The sequence below is a fragment of the Poecilia latipinna genome, unplaced genomic scaffold (genome assembly GCF_001443285.1).
Source record: "Poecilia latipinna isolate Pla-1442-1.1 unplaced genomic scaffold, P_latipinna-1.0 Scaffold2753, whole genome shotgun sequence".
NCBI lineage: Eukaryota > Metazoa > Chordata > Actinopteri > Cyprinodontiformes > Poeciliidae > Poecilia > Poecilia latipinna.
The window spans coordinates 48,188-64,117 of NW_015115369.1; the positions used below are offsets into that span (position 1 = coordinate 48,188).

Genomic DNA, 15,930 nt, shown 5'->3' on the forward strand with positions numbered 1-15,930 from the left:
AACTAACATGAGTTAGTTTGATGGTCAAGTTTGGTCAAAAATACATCTTAGTCTAGGGCAGTGGTTCCCAAACTTTTTCTCCTGGGACCCCCCAGTGGTTTACAAACTATTTCTGCCCCCCGCCCCCTATGGATTACAAATAGCTGTCTGGTTGAATGATGTGTGTGAGCGAAGGGGGTGGGAGGTAGATTCTTAGAGACTTCCTGTTATACTCAGCCCCGGCTTCAGACGAACAAGGGGGAGGGGAATCAACTTTCTAGGGGGCAAAATGAATCGTAGCTGAACATAGACAACACCAGTAGCTTACAAGCTACTTGTTAACAAGGTTTAAGTGCTGTATTGATATTAGCTAGCTAGGCATCTTTTAGTTAACATTACCTGCATCCAACAGCATTACTCAACTCAGTCGGTTAGTTTGGGGGAAAAACTGAAATGTTCTTTGCGTTTTGCTGGTTTGCTGCCATGATTCTAACACACCTGCGTAGTTCTGCACAGCAGCAGCAGGTCTCCTTCACTGCCGCACAGATGTAAACCCAGGGCCAGCGTTGTACCGCTCATGTTGCGTTTAAAGGCGGCTCGGAAAAACAGGTTATGACATGTTAACAACGGATTAAACAGTTTTAACTGCTGATAAAAGTGACAGAGGACACAGATATGGAAGTGCGGAAGACCCTACTGTATCAAATTGACAGAGGAATAACAGAGAGTCGGCCATTCTAAGGTAAAAACCCAGCGCATACAGTATTCATGTATTTTTGTTTTTCATCCAGACGGCTTCCCGCGCCCCCCCTGCAATGGCATGGCGCACCCCCTAGGGGGCACGCCCCACAGTTTGGGAATCTCTGGTATAGGGTAAAAATAAAAACCTGGAGTTTATCTAGGGTTTGATTTGTTTAATTTGATTTTAAAAGATAACCTAATTCCCCACTTTACATGAAGATTCTAAATATGGTATCACATACACACACGTGATCTGTAGGTTCAAATTTATATTAGGAATTTTCAAAGTTTCTCTCACATACCAGAAACTACCAACATGTTTGGAAAAGTAGCTAAAAAACAAATAAAATTTTATCATGTAAGAGTCATCACAACTACAAGACTCAAAATTGCTTTTTTTAAAATAACATTAGATTGAAAAATGTTGTTGGCTGGAGTCAAAGTAAATGAATTAGTTTAACAACTGATGCAAAGATATGAGTTTATCCAGGTTTTATGTTGATTTATATTGACAACCATATTGTCAAAGGTAAAAGGAATGATAAATGAACAACTTATAACTTTGTATGTACTCCAGAGTCATTACTCTTTAAATCCCATTGAATTCAGGTGGGTTATGTTGTTGGGAAGAGTTTTGTGAGACATTTACTGACTATTCAAGGTTGAGCAAAGAGAAAATGGACAAATGTTGCATTGTTTACTTTATTGACAAACTGAAGCCATGTTAATATGTATAAATGGAGGAACTGATGGGGTTCGAGTAATGACACACATTGTTCTCAAAATGTCTTTTTGAAATCTGCACAATAAATTATGACATTCATACAAAATAAATGCATTGTAAAAAGTGTAAAAAGTGTTAAAATGACACATTTTAACAACACTTTTTATGTCTTTACAATGTATTTATTTTGTATGAATGTCAATATATATAGTAATAATGTGATATAGTATTGTAAAGAAAGTGAATATATTGTCAGTTCAATGAAATTCTCAGGTTCTAATGTGATATAGCTCTAGTTTGTTTGGTTTGGGTGTCAGCTATTTATCTCCACTCCCTACACCAGCTGTGTTGGTTTGCTGGATCAGAAACAATGTTCCTCAAGAAGTGGACTTAAGAGATCCCACATGATTCAGAAAAAAGCAACATGTATGCAAATGTAATACAAACTGAATTCCTGAGAAAAACAATGGTGTAAATTAACCAGATAATATACCAAATTAACCAGCTATTGCACTACTTGTTGATGGAAGCAAGATGTTAAAATTATTTCAACTTCACTGTTACACAGTAACATGATAGTCAATGACAGATGTTATGAATATAGTTGATCAGACCTCATGGGGAAAATTGACAGACCATAGATATGCTGTGATATATAACAGCATATCACCTATGCTGCTATATGTCTCAAAATAACAAACATCTATAATTTGCTGCAGTGTTTCACCAAAGTAGATCAAACCTAGTTTCTTCAATATCATTTGCAACAACATGTTTCAATAATCAGTTGTTTCCTCTGTATTTAATAAGCACTAATGTCAGCAGTGTGATCCTACTCAGGTGCCAAATTAATTTGTAAAATCAAAAACACATGCACTTGTTTTCCTGCACTCTGGAAATATGAACATACAGCTTTACAGATTTACATCTATGTGTTGACTGAAATTTATATTCCATGGTACATTTTGGTCAAAAATATATTATAGTCTACGGTAAAAATTCCTACTTAGTTTACTATACAACAATATTGTTAAAACACAAAAACTAAATTGCCAATCGTTCAAGATTATTGTTAATAATTCACTTCCTATGTGCATTGGAATACTGATGATGTAACTCCTCCTCCAAAAACATTTTAATGTCATGTTGTTTCATGATACAAAGGATTTTATCGTCAACAGGATTGATGAAAGAGTAGCCTGACCATTGCCTTGCTGAGCTTTTCTGCTTGATTAAAATCTCATTTTGTAGCTAGTCTGGGCTTTCTCCCAGTCACTTGGATTTCAACGGTAGAATTACTACTGGGTCAATCAGTGAACAGAAGGATTGGGATACTTGTGAATGATGCTTCCACATATGGGAATACACTATTACCTGTTTTCTTCTCTTGTATTGTGAACTAACAAAATGTGTGCAAAGCTGTTATCAATAAAAAAAAATTGGACAAGTTTTAAATTATACAACTTTAAATATATGGTATTTTATCTCAACAATTTAATATCTCCAGAAGTATATAAATGAAATATGTACACAAAATACTGCATAAGGTTTCAGAGTGGAATGAGAAAGTTTTTCAGTACAATCTTAGGAGTCAGGCAGGGTTCCATTTCATGACTGTTCTTGTTCCCAATGACTTCAATCCTAATACAAATGGATGCAAGAAGTTCATCCTTGGAATAAGCAAAGCAGCTTATTACCTTGGCAGTGTGACAAGTAACAGACACAAGATTAGATATGGATTGTATAATCGGAAAGGCGGCAGTAGTGCTACAACAGGAGCTCCCTTGCCAAGGGACACCCTTTGCCAAGCTGTGCCGGTGGAACTCTATTGTCCTGTCAGCTGCAATTTATGCCTGACACTTGAAAAAGTACACAACTAATAAATAAAAGATTATTTTTCTTCCCACTGATGAAGCATGTAAAGATTTAGTTTGACAGGATAAGTATTGCGACTTGCTAATCATTGTCACTCAAACATTGCGAAGGCAAACAACAGAGACAGACCCGAGAACACAGGCACCATCCGAGAAGAACTAAAGAAATTTCTCAAAGCTTGTGGAGCCACACAAGCTGTGAAGAAATGGTGAACTCAAAGACATTTGCCACCCAAAGTGTAATTCAGCAAACAAGGACTTAAGTCTAGGTAAATCCCAAGAACTTTGGAGATACTCACTCTGGAGTTGTTTGACACTTTTAGTTCTGCGTTGCCTTATTTTTTGTGCTAATGGTCATCAGCTGATGAAAATGTTCAATTATTTGACTACTTTATTTATTGCTTCTGTTTCAAGTTGCATTTTGAAGCTCAACACACAACTTGGGATACAGTCCTGCATCAAGAGATGTGAACACTTGTGAACTTTTCCTCAGTTTTACAATATTAATCAGAACTATTTTTATATTTATTTTATTTTTATTTACATATTTACTTATGGTTGCTTTTCTGGACAATGGAAGCCAAAATAAAACTTTATTGAAAAGGTGTCCAAACGTTTGACTGTTGGTTTTATATTGATGTATGAACCAGCCTTTATCTGGAGATTGTTCTAACTTTAAGTTTTTATTTACATTGAAAAAACTTGGAACGTTGATATTTGGCACATTCACATTAACTTGACAAAAATAAAAAGTTTGTTGTTTATGAGTTGCCAGAATGTCAGCATACAAACTATGAGGTGAAATGATGCATTGTAATTGTTCAGGCACGCCGCATGAGACAAATTTTGCTATTTTGGGATATGTGTGGCTTCTAGCACTGAATGCTTCAGATAGAAGTGGAAACCCAAACAGCTAACTCATCTAGTCAAAACAAGATTTTATGCCAGAAAAGCTAATATTGGAAAATTATGTTCAAAATAACAGAGTGATCAATGGAGGCACTTACGGATCACAGCAAGGCGCACACACACAAATAATTACTGTGTGTGGCTGGCCTCTCTGCAAACATGGCCTCCTTATTGACAGCTTTGTGACTCTTATGAGACAAACACACAAACACACACGCACACACACACACACACACACACGCACACACACACATACACACTTTCATTCAATCATTTAACACAGAAGAATAGGCAATTACATCACAAAATTAAGTTAACAGTTTTTGTATGAGGAACATATCAACAGCCTGACTGCAAGAGTATTGTGAGAGGGAAAAAAATGGCAGAAGGATAAAGACAGAAAACGAATCAAGTGAGAAAAAAGAACGGCATACAGCAGAGGAGAGAACAGAGGTGAGAAGAGTTAAGGTAAAATATTTAGCGGGACTAACATGGCGTTACTGGTAGCTGTGGTGGAAACGTCAGCCGAAGAGATAACTCCGCACTTGGCACATTTGAGCGTCATATTGTACAGTGGCACTGTCATCTGACTGCAAAGTCAAATTAACACGCTGTAACATACACAAACAGATACAAATGCTCCTACACGTAGACTCACACAAACACGTGCGCAAATGAGTACACGCAGGACACTACGGACACACACACACACACACACCTACACACACACACTCATTGAGTCACAGTGTTCTCGCACAGTCTCTCTCTCAGGGCTGCAGACCTGCATGAGGTTTTGTGTCCTGTGTGTTTAGATGTGAGACTCAAAGGGACAGGGTAAGTGGGACAGGTCATGGCCCATCCTGGATGTTTTTTTTTTTATTTTTTATTTTTTTACCAAAATAATAACATAAAATAAAAAAATAAATAAATAAAACATTATGTGATTTTTTTTCTATAAGAAGCCAATATATTGGTAATATATTATAAATTCATCCAGCATGTACCTTCTGGTTGTATGCTTGATAAACTTTAATTCAAAGGCTTCCAATAAACCCATCCAAAGTAAAAACCACAAAATAATCCTGACAGCTCGTCTACTTCATCACAAACTACACATTTCCTCCGTTAAACCTAAGGCTTAAAAAATAACTGATTTCATTCGCACTGTTGGCAAAACCAGCTACAATCCAAGTTAACTGCTTAGACAGTAAACCCCCAGTAATACTTGAGAACCCCTTTAAAAAAGGCTTAGAACTGAACATTTTAATAGTTCAAATGCCAAATATACCCTAATATGCATTAATACACGCAGATGGAAACCATCTTAGAACTGCCGCAGAAGCTAACATCTACAGCAGATATCAAACTCATTTTCATTTTGGGCCATATCAAAATCATAAATTATTCAAAGGCCGGTCTGTATTGATAAAACCCATTAAACTGCTAAAATATGAATAAATGGCAGGCTGAATTCAACAGGTACATTTTAAAAATAAATAATTTCAAACATATTTTCACATTAATGTAATTTGGCAGCAAACCAATAAAAACTGCCTTGGTGTGATTGATGAAGTAAACCTTGGCAGCCTCGAGAGACTAGAGGAACATATAAAAATCTATGAGTTTATGATGTACGGTTTTCTCATTTCCTCTGTTGGGGGTTCAGTCAATCAGAGGCAAGAAAAATAAATACAGCTCCTGCATTCACTGCTAATGCCAGCCAGCAGTGCTTCAAGTAGCATCGTGCCAATTACTCCAGCTTCCCAAGCTTCATTTTCTTCTGAATATTCTAGTTGCATTGTGGATCTAGAATATATGGATTATGAAAAAATATGCAAATAGGCAGACTTTCCACAAATAACATGAAGTTATGATTAGCAGAAAAATCTGGAAATATGAGAATTTGCCAATTGTGACCCTAAATTTCCAGAGCGACTCGGTCTCACTGATAATCCCACATCACATTCAACTTTTTGTTGTTGATGTGTGACAGAGTCAAAAGTTAGTAAAGAGGAAAGAGGTCACATCATGTAAAGACTTGATGACAAAAGCATAGCAGACGATTGTGCAGTTGTTGAGCCTGACTGCTCAACAACTGCAACTTTACACACATGCTGCGTTGTCAAGCAATATTATCTCCATAATCAGTGCACTATGTAATGTCACATCTCCTGCAAAAGCATGTCACTTCAGGGGTCCAGTCTGATGGCAGTTGCCTCCGTAAGTTATAATGTAAGCTACCAGAGAAAAAGAAAAAATGGATTTCCACTAAAAATTATATTAGGTTCAATTTTAACCTGATGACCGTGCCTATGCTCTTTATGTTTTAACCGTTAAAACATAAAGAGCATAGGCACGGTCATCAGTCCATCACATGTGCAGAATGTCATTAATTCTTACATGTTTATGTAAAACGCAAGTTACTGTAAGTGAAAACATGCAAACAATATTTAATTAGACCCCTGCTGCTCCTCTGGAGGACGCTTTCCCTCCGATGAGCTTTAAGGCCTGTGGGCACTCCTATCTTCTTTAGCTTCATAAGCTAAAGTACACTGTCCACTGATCTGATGGGACTCCTGTCAAGCACCACATTCATAAACATTATTTCACATTATTTAATTTAAAAATAACATTCTATTTACAGGGCTGTGAAATCAGACACAGTTCCTAGGTCAATTGAAATTATTCCACTTCTATCAACAAAAATATTTTGCAGATATAATTGTTCTTCAGTAAAATATTTTTAGAATCTCACAACTCAGGATAATGCTGATTACAGGCTGCATGGAGGGCAAATGTGATACAATAATAATAATAACAATACTGCTGCAGGACTTCAAGAAAAAAAAGGAGAAACTTTAATTGTCCACTAAAGACTTGTTAATTTTTTTTATCATTCATCAACTATTTACAGGATGAAGGCTTTAGCACTGTTAGTCAGACTTGTGTACACTCTGCTCGGTTTGCTGCAGCTGTGCTAATGGAGGAGGAACAATTTACCATCCCAGGAAAACCAACGTCATCGGTGGCCATGCTAACTAGTTTTAGCTTTCGTGACAGGGTCCGCTGGGCAGAAGAATTTGCAGGGCAGTAGCAAGCAATGGGGAGGGTGTGAGCAGCATGTACACAAGGATGATTGACAGCACATAGACCCTCCTCCTGACTGATTGATTGTTTCTGACCAGTAGCAGCATATTTGCAGTAGGAACACAAGAAAGAGGCAGAGAAGCCTGATTATTTGTTTCATATTACTCTGTCAGAATACAGTGGCATGTTAAAAAATATATAAGAAACAGAAATACTTAGGATCACTGATGAGAGATGTTGTCTGGACTATATACATAGATCTCATCTAGATATATGAGCTATCATGTGACCTGTAGTATGATCAGGAGGCATCACTTTTACAAACTCTAACTATATCAATAATGTCACTGTAGGACTGGTACAGACAACAAAATGACCAACATTGATAGATAATAAACTAATATCTTCCAAGATGGCCTTTCACTACACAACAATTAGAGTTGAGGGAATCTATATTTTGCAATGGGAAGATGAGATAAAAAAAAAAAAATCATAATTGGTTGATAATAATTGAAATAGTATTTCTAGCAAAAGGACAAGTCAGTTGTTAAACATACACTAGAGGTACTGCTTTTAAAAAACTATTTGAGTTTTTTAAGCAACAGTTTCTCTGGACTGAAGAATACACCAGCAAAAAGTCTCTGTTTGGCTGAAATTTAATAAAACATGACAGCTGATTACTTTGATACAGTATTTAACAATCCAAACAGAGATCTGTTTGGATTACAGATATCTGTATGTGTTATCTATACACATAACATGACAATAAAAGAGAAGTTAGACTAAACTAAATGGGAGGATAGCTTAAAAAAAACATCACTTGCTGCTATAAGAGATGAATACAAAGTTTGTGGATGAAAGTGTTTAAGTTTTTTGTTGAGAAAGAAACATGTTATACTTTTATTGTCTGGACATCTGTTTTCATATTTAACTTGGTAATGGATTTTGACTTCAATGTTCACAGTGAGAGCTGACCTCATGATGTAGATAGCGCTGTGCACCCAGTAGGTAGGAGGAGGGCTTCAATGACTTTCACTGAGTTTGATTCTTCACTAACAGTTCACTGAGGCTTGCCTGGTCACTATACCACAGAATAAACATGAAACAAATTGTTTAATTTTTAACAACATTTTGTTCCATATTTGAGGTCAGGATCACTATTTTGATTTATTATTGCAATCAGGCTGTAACATTGAGATTCCCAGCTCAATACAATAGCTCTTTTATTCATCAGGCTCTTCTCCTGTGGAACCAGCTCCTAGTTTTACTCCACGAGGCAGACACCCTGTCTACTTTTGAGACTAGGCTTAAAATTGCATATTTTATTAATGCTTAGCATTAGAGTGGCTTAGGCTATGCTGAGCTATATCTGTAGTTATTCTTCAATAGGCTTGGTATATTGGAAGATAAATTGACCACTTTTTCTTCTTTTACTACTCTCCAACTTGCATTATTTGCTGTTATTTCAACTTAACTTTTTGTTTTCTATCTAAAAGAAACAAAGAAGCTACACCTGGTCTGACATTCTGATTGGCTGTGGTATGTTTCAGGAGCAGGACATCAACTGAGATAATACACTAATTATCTCATTAACTAATTGTTCTTCTCCTGCTATTAACTTTTTACTTGTAATGAACATCAAACATAATACATCAGTTTGTCTGTTTCTTTTTGTCTGTCTGCTCTGTCTTCTCAAACCTCCAGTAGGTCATGGAAGATTGTACTGAGCCAGGTTCTGGTAAGCTGGAGGTTTCTTCCGGTTAAAGGGGATTTTTTCTTCTCCACTGCAGGTACATGCATGTTCAGAGGGATTAATGTAAAGGCAACAACAAAACACAAGCAGTTGTCACTGCATTCTCCTCCCGGAGGAGTGGATGCTGCGAGTCAATTACTCCATGTAATTTGCTAGTTTTCTTATGTAGAAACTTTTTAAACTAATTTGAACAATTTACTCTGCTACTGTACTGTTTGAAAACGAAAGACCAAAGACTGAAATGACACTGTCATCAACAGTGTCATTTCTCCTTCTTATGAACATGAAGGAGTCTTCATGAATGTTTATGACTGGTTGTCATTTGGTAAATAAAGGTGTCATTATTTACCAAATGACACTTCAGTTGTAAACATTTATGAAGACGCCTTCAACTGGAATATATGCACCATTGAATTGAAATGATTTTTTGTAAAGTGTCAAGATAACATTTGTTGTGAATCAGTACTAAAAAAAAAGGCAAGTCAAATACATTCATACTCATGTCAATGATCAATGGAAAAGTGTATCTTCTTTCAGTTCTCAAGAAGCTTTCTGCATGATTCTATTGATAGTTTTTATGGTTGGAAAGTCTCCTGGAAATCATCCTCATCACAGAATTTCTCTGCTATTCAAGTCTCTGGCTAGGCAACTTCCACAAGTGAAGATTACTTTCAGTCAGAAAAACCATGGTGTAAAAAAGTTGATTTTAGATGTGAATCTGAAAGAGGTATGAAGAATGTTGAACCATAAAATAATTTTTAAAAACATTTAAGACATTACTCAGCGTAACTCAAGAATATTCTATTAGAAATAGAACTCATTTGAAAGAGTATAACTTTCTATAACATGACATGTAATTACCGTTGCATACTTTACATGTGCAGAGTGCTTAGTTTGAGAAACTGCCAGGGAGCAACACTGGAGAAAAGGACTATTAAACATGTGACTATTAGAAGTTGTGTACTAACTGAACATGAGAAGATAAATACTGTACCATTGTTATCAATAACATTTAATTAGTTGCACCTGCAGTGCCTCCTGTTTGCATGTACAAAGAAAACTACCCAGCTAATAACCTGCTTGTAAATCTGAACTGGGTTTCTATTAGGAGTTTCGAGAATAATCCATCAGTCTTCAACATATGTTACTTTTTACCTGAGTTGATTTAAATAAATTAAAAGCTAAATGCTGCATTTCTACTGCAGCATTTAGCTGCAGTAGAAATGCAGCTAAATGCATTTCCACTGCATTTAGCTACAGTAAAAATGCAGCTAAATGCATTTCTACTGCATTTAGCTGTAAATGCAGTACATTTGTAGTACTGCATTTACAGTCTTTTACAGTTTTATTACTGTAAAAGACTGCATGGTCTTTTACTGTAAAAGACTGTATGGTCTTTTACAGTAATAAAAGACCATACAGTCTTTTATTACTGTATGGGATTATCTTTTACAATAGTATGTTAGCAGGTATTAAAGCTTAAATTAATTAAATGAGTATGAGCTGCTGTAGTAATATGAGTGCATAGGTCTAATATGTTATGGAATATTATGTACCAGAGATTATATAGGTTTCAGATTTTGCTAACTGGACTGACAAAATCTCAGAAGTAGCAACTCCTTATTAGGAAGTATGATTCGTAAAACTGAAACTGTTAAAAGCAACCCAAAATAATTATTTATGCAGGGAGATGTGGTGGTAAAATTCCAGAATTAGTTTGTTTTGCAGCTCGAGGTGTGGCTAAAATCTACATAACTGTGAATTATCTTTTCTGTCTGATCTCCAACAGATATCATTTGCATTTTATTCAAATTAGTTGATTAAACTGCATGACTCGTTTCGTTTTTGATCTCTCACATCATGAACCTCGGTAAAGACATAAATTTGTCTTTAACACTATACAGTAAACAACAGATTGAACTTGGAAATGTGGTCCTCAAATATGATGAGCATGGTCATTATAATAAGAAAATACATGAATGGATGTCTCAACAGACATCTGCTCTCATCAGGTATATCATGAAGGTATAATTTTCACTACATATGAATACTTTCAATATATAATACGAAACAAAACTTCTGAAAACAGTGGTGCAAACTTGATCACTTTTGCGTTGGGAAATGTACCTTCATTTTTGACTCCATTTTTTATTGATAAAATATTGGTGGACAACTTAAGGAAGATCACAGATGGTTTTCTACAAGGATAACGGTCCAAAGCCAGCTGTTGAACAGACAGCCAGCTGATGAAATGAATCACACAGTATACAAGGAGACTGTGGCTGATCAGCAGAGCGTTAGCTGGGCACAGCTAGTCACTTAGCACTGTTTTTCTGCCAATGTTTAGCCCTTGGATAACAGGATGGCTAACCCATAGCTGCAAGTAATCATACAGTATGTTAACCTGGAAGTACAACTCTGCTCTCTCTCGTTTTTGACTGGCTTCGTAGAAATGGTTCTGAATCCAACTGGACATGCCAGCGATGAAGCAACTAATATATTCCTCGCTTGGTGACAAAGCGGTGTGTCTGCTGTAAAACTACGTCCTCAAGCTATGGAGCATATCTGAAATAGTGATGCATTGAAGGTTTTGGTAGGAGCTACCTCCACCCATCAATTAATAACGCACTTAGTCCTTTGAGGACATTGGAAACATTCTGACCAAAAAGTAAAGAAGCCAGTCTCCCTGCTGCGTGGGCAACAAGAAATGTAACAGGTGCACTATATACCATTTTGCTGAATTCTTGGTTGTCTAAGATTTTTACCTGAAAGAAAGAGATGGTCTTCTAGTAGTGGAATAAAAAAAAAAAACATGTCTATAATTTTGGCTTTATGTTCACATGACTGGATGGAAAAAGTCTCCTTTCTGGAACTTATTTTAAAAATCTCCAAATATTTTTGACACATAGAAAAATTTTCAAGCATGAACTCAGACACTCAGACACATTATAGCTGTTCTGAATGGCTGTGTAAGACTTGGTTGGCCTTATTAATAAAGTTCTACAGTATTGTGTGATTTATTTAGATTCCATTTTATACTGCTGACCCAACAAGCCAGTTTAATCCTTAAACATTTAAGTAATACTTCAGATTACATTTTACTTTGCAAGCTTGGGTGATCATCTAAAGCTATGAAATTAGCCATAGCGAGGCAAATTAGTACTTGAATATATTTTTAGAAATTAATTCATTAGGTGACTATACATGTATGAAACCCAAACTACAGCACACCTATTTAAACATAAGTGTCAATCTTCTTCTTTTAAAGAAGACAACCAAAGGAGCACTATTAAGTGAATAATCAAGATATCATAAAACTATGCAGACCAGTAAAACAGTATCAGATTTATATCTGGGACATTCTTATTTACAATATATCAAATAAGACCATCAGATACCTCATGAAATATTTCATTCACAACCATTCTGAACCAAAGTTGTATAGAAAAGAAAATATTAATTGTACTGCTCTACTGCTGTGAGTTTATTGATAGGAAAAAGTTAGCATTTCTCTAAAAGCACTAGAGACGTCATTAAGGCATAGGCAGTGTTAGGTTCTAGACAGCTAGCAGGAGGCAGGAAAACTGCAAGACCAGTGAAATAGTGGGGTGTATAGGCAGGAAATAATAGTGAGCCAATCACTGATGCTTGCTAGAGGAATCAGCTTGTTTGGTAATTGGCAGGGCTGGTAGCCTTAGAGAGGAAAGTCAGATGGGCAGATAATTTTACCCAATCACTGATGAGATGGGAGGGGGCTTCTGAGACTGATGTGTTCCTGATTGGAGAGCCCTGAGTGAGAGAGAGGGGATTCTGTGCAAACTCAAACATGACAACTCATACACCAGAACGAATACAGTGAACAGAGAGATCGTCGGAGAAAGCAAGTACTTTTCAGAGAGAGAGAAACAAACAAAAACAATCATATGTACCAACAATGCTCATGGAGATGGAAAACTGCCGGAAGAGTAAAGGGGATCAGGGTGCATGAGAGTGCTAATAAATAACCGACAAATTCCACTAAGGCAGCCTTCAAATTCAAAAAAAGGTCCAACGTGATTTGGAGCTCAGTTTCATGTGTAATATGAAAAAAAAAAATTATATTATATTATGCAGAGAATGTTTCCGTAATAACCAACAGAACTGTCGGCATGAAGCATGACTCAAGTAGTTTGGGTGGAGGTAGCTTAAAGGGAGAATGTAGAACCTGGGCACCAAGTAGAGTTAAGGCACATAAGAACTAAGGCACATAATCAGACACCAATGAATGTGTGCACATTTGTGCTTTCAGCTAAGTGGACGAGAGTTGTAGCGTAGAAGTGTTTTGAGTAGTCTCATAAGAAAAGTGCTGCCAAAAAAGCAGACCATCTTTTTTCGTGAGTGTGCTCAAATATGATGGCATGACAAATTGTTCAGCTATGACTTGATCCAATTTAGAATACTAAATTTAGTGGTTAGCCAAACACATGAAATACCTGTCCACACTTTAAACCCCAGGAATCTTTAAAGGTGGATGGTGGGATTTGTCATGGATGAGAGGATGATATCACCCACCACACCCAAACCAAACAGAAATACCCACAACAGGCCATGCATGCCCACATCCACGTAAAGGGAAAATCAGAGGTCAATTGGCCAAAAATGCATGTTTTAGGATCCTGGGAGGAAGCCGGAGTCCCCAGAGACAACCCCTTCATCGACGGGAAACATGGAAATTCCACTCACAAAGGCTCCAGCTGAGATTCCAAACCAGTATCTTCTTCTGGATCCATCAATGGTACATTCTTATAAAGATAGCTGGGTCATTATCAACCAAAATCCACAAAACGATGGACAAAACCAGCTTGACGATCAGATCATTTGTGATCTTCAAGTTAAGTAGGTGGTGGAAGTCAAGCTGAAGTCTCAATGAGCCTAGATGATGGTAGGGACGTTAGCTTCCATCAGTTGGTGACTTAATCGCATTTAATAATGAGGATCTTTACTTGAATCAAAATCATCTGTGACAAAACATTTCTGTCATACTCCTGCAAGGACATGTCACACATTGAGCTGCCACCTGCTGTTCATAAAATAATTAATTAATAATGCCAGAGATATCCTGCACAGATATCCTGCCAGCTTAATTTAAAAACTCAAACCGACAGATTCGATTAGATTAGAAGCTTTGTTAAAAAGCTTCTAATCTTTAGGTTAAATGAGTCTGAGGTTGATGAGTTTTATTATACTATACTATACACTCCCAATCAAAATCTTAAGACCAGTCAAAAAATTGCAAGAATTTGCATTTTTTCACTATTGGATCTTAAGAAGGTTCTAAGTAGAGCTTCACAATGTTAAAAGAAGAAATCAGCGTAAGAGACAAAAAACTTTGAGTGGGGAATTAATTGAAAACTGCATTTACACTGAAACATGATTTTTTCAGTTGATCAAAAGTTTAAGACCATAGTTCAAAAAAACCCGAAAACCCCCCAAAACAGAAATCAAAGTGTCAAAAAAAAAGGACTCAGTAATGAGTAGCTCCACCATTCTTGTTGATGACTTCAAACAATCGTTTAGGCATGCTTGATGCCAGTGTTTCCAGGAGGCTAGTGGGAACGTTGCTCCAAGTGTTGAAGATGGCTTCACGAAGGGCATCCACTGTCTGGAACTGATGTCCATTTTTGTAAACTTCCCTTGCCATCCATCCCCAAATGTTCTCAATTGGGTTTAGATCCGGGGAACATGCAGGATGGTCCAAAAGAGTGATGTTATTCTCTTGGAAGAACTCCTTTGTCAGGCGGGCATTGTGAACTGCAGCATTGTCCTGTTGAAAAACCCAATCATTACCACACAGACGAGGACCATCAGTCATGAGGGATGCCCGCTGCAACATCTCCACATAGCCAGCTGCTGTTTGACGGCCTTGCACAACCTGAAGCTCCATTGTTCCATTGAAAGAAAATGCACCCCAAATCATGATGGCGCCCCACCACTGTGCTGTGTAGAAAACATCTCAGGTGGGATCTCCTTGTCATGCCAGTAACGATGGAACGACTATCAAGGTTAAATTTTTTCTCATCAGAGAAGACAACTTTCTTCCACCTTTCAATGTCCCATGTTTGGTGCACCCTTGCAAAATCCAAACAGGCAATTTTGTGGCGTTGAAGAAGACGTGGCCTTTAAAGACATTTTTTTTGTTTCTGAAGCCCTTCTCTCGCAGATGCCGTCTGATGGTTATTGGGCTGCAGTCAGCACCAGTAATGGCCTTAATTTCGGTAGAGGATCGTCCAGTGTATTGACAGACAGCTAATCGGATCCTGCGGCTCAGAGCTGGTGAAATTTTTTTGGGTCTACCACTTGACTTTTTTGTTCCATAACCCTCAGGATCATTTAAAAAATGCAAAATGACTCTTACTGCGTCCAACCTCAGCAGCGATGGCACGTTGTGAGAGGCCTTGCTTGTGCAGCTCAACAATCCTACCACGTTCAAAGTCGGTGAGCTTTTTTGCTTTTGCCATCAGGAGGTCTTGACAGTGTAAAGACTTGACAGGAAGTGACATGGAATCCAGATTTTTGCACAGCTTTTGGCTTTTAAAGACTATGGTCTTAAACATGATTTTTTCAGCTGATCAAAAGTTTGAGTGTAAATGCAGTTTTCAGAAAATTCCCTGCTCAAAAGTTTTTGTCTCTTGCACTGATTTTTTTTTCTTTTAACATTGTGAAGCTCTACTTAGAACCTTCTTAAGAGCCAATAGTGCAAAATGCAAATTCTTGCAATTTCTTGACTGGTCTTAAGATTTTGATCAGGAGTGTATATTATTTTCTGCTTTGCCAAGTCTGGGGATTATGATGAGTTGCAATAAAATGCTTTAAAATCAATAATG

The 15,930-nt window shown here is 37.1% G+C and overlaps 1 protein-coding gene across 6 annotated transcripts in view; it reads right to left on the minus strand.

Moving 5' to 3' along the window:
• Nucleotides 1-15,930, minus strand: part of LOC106939026 (brain-specific angiogenesis inhibitor 1-like) — a 45,896-nt gene that overhangs the window by 18,241 nt on the left and 11,725 nt on the right. For 2 of the 6 annotated variants that reach the window (XM_015021275.1, XM_015021280.1), the window contains exon 7: nt 4,719-4,817. The exons of 2 other annotated variants lie outside the window; for them this stretch is intronic. In XM_015021275.1, the coding sequence (XP_014876761.1) occupies nt 4,719-4,817 (99 nt within the window). Of the gene's footprint in view, nt 1-4,325; nt 4,416-4,718; nt 4,818-12,796; nt 12,857-15,930 lie in introns of all 6 variants that reach the window. 2 more of the 6 variants (XM_015021276.1, XM_015021277.1) reach the window with 2 other exon arrangements.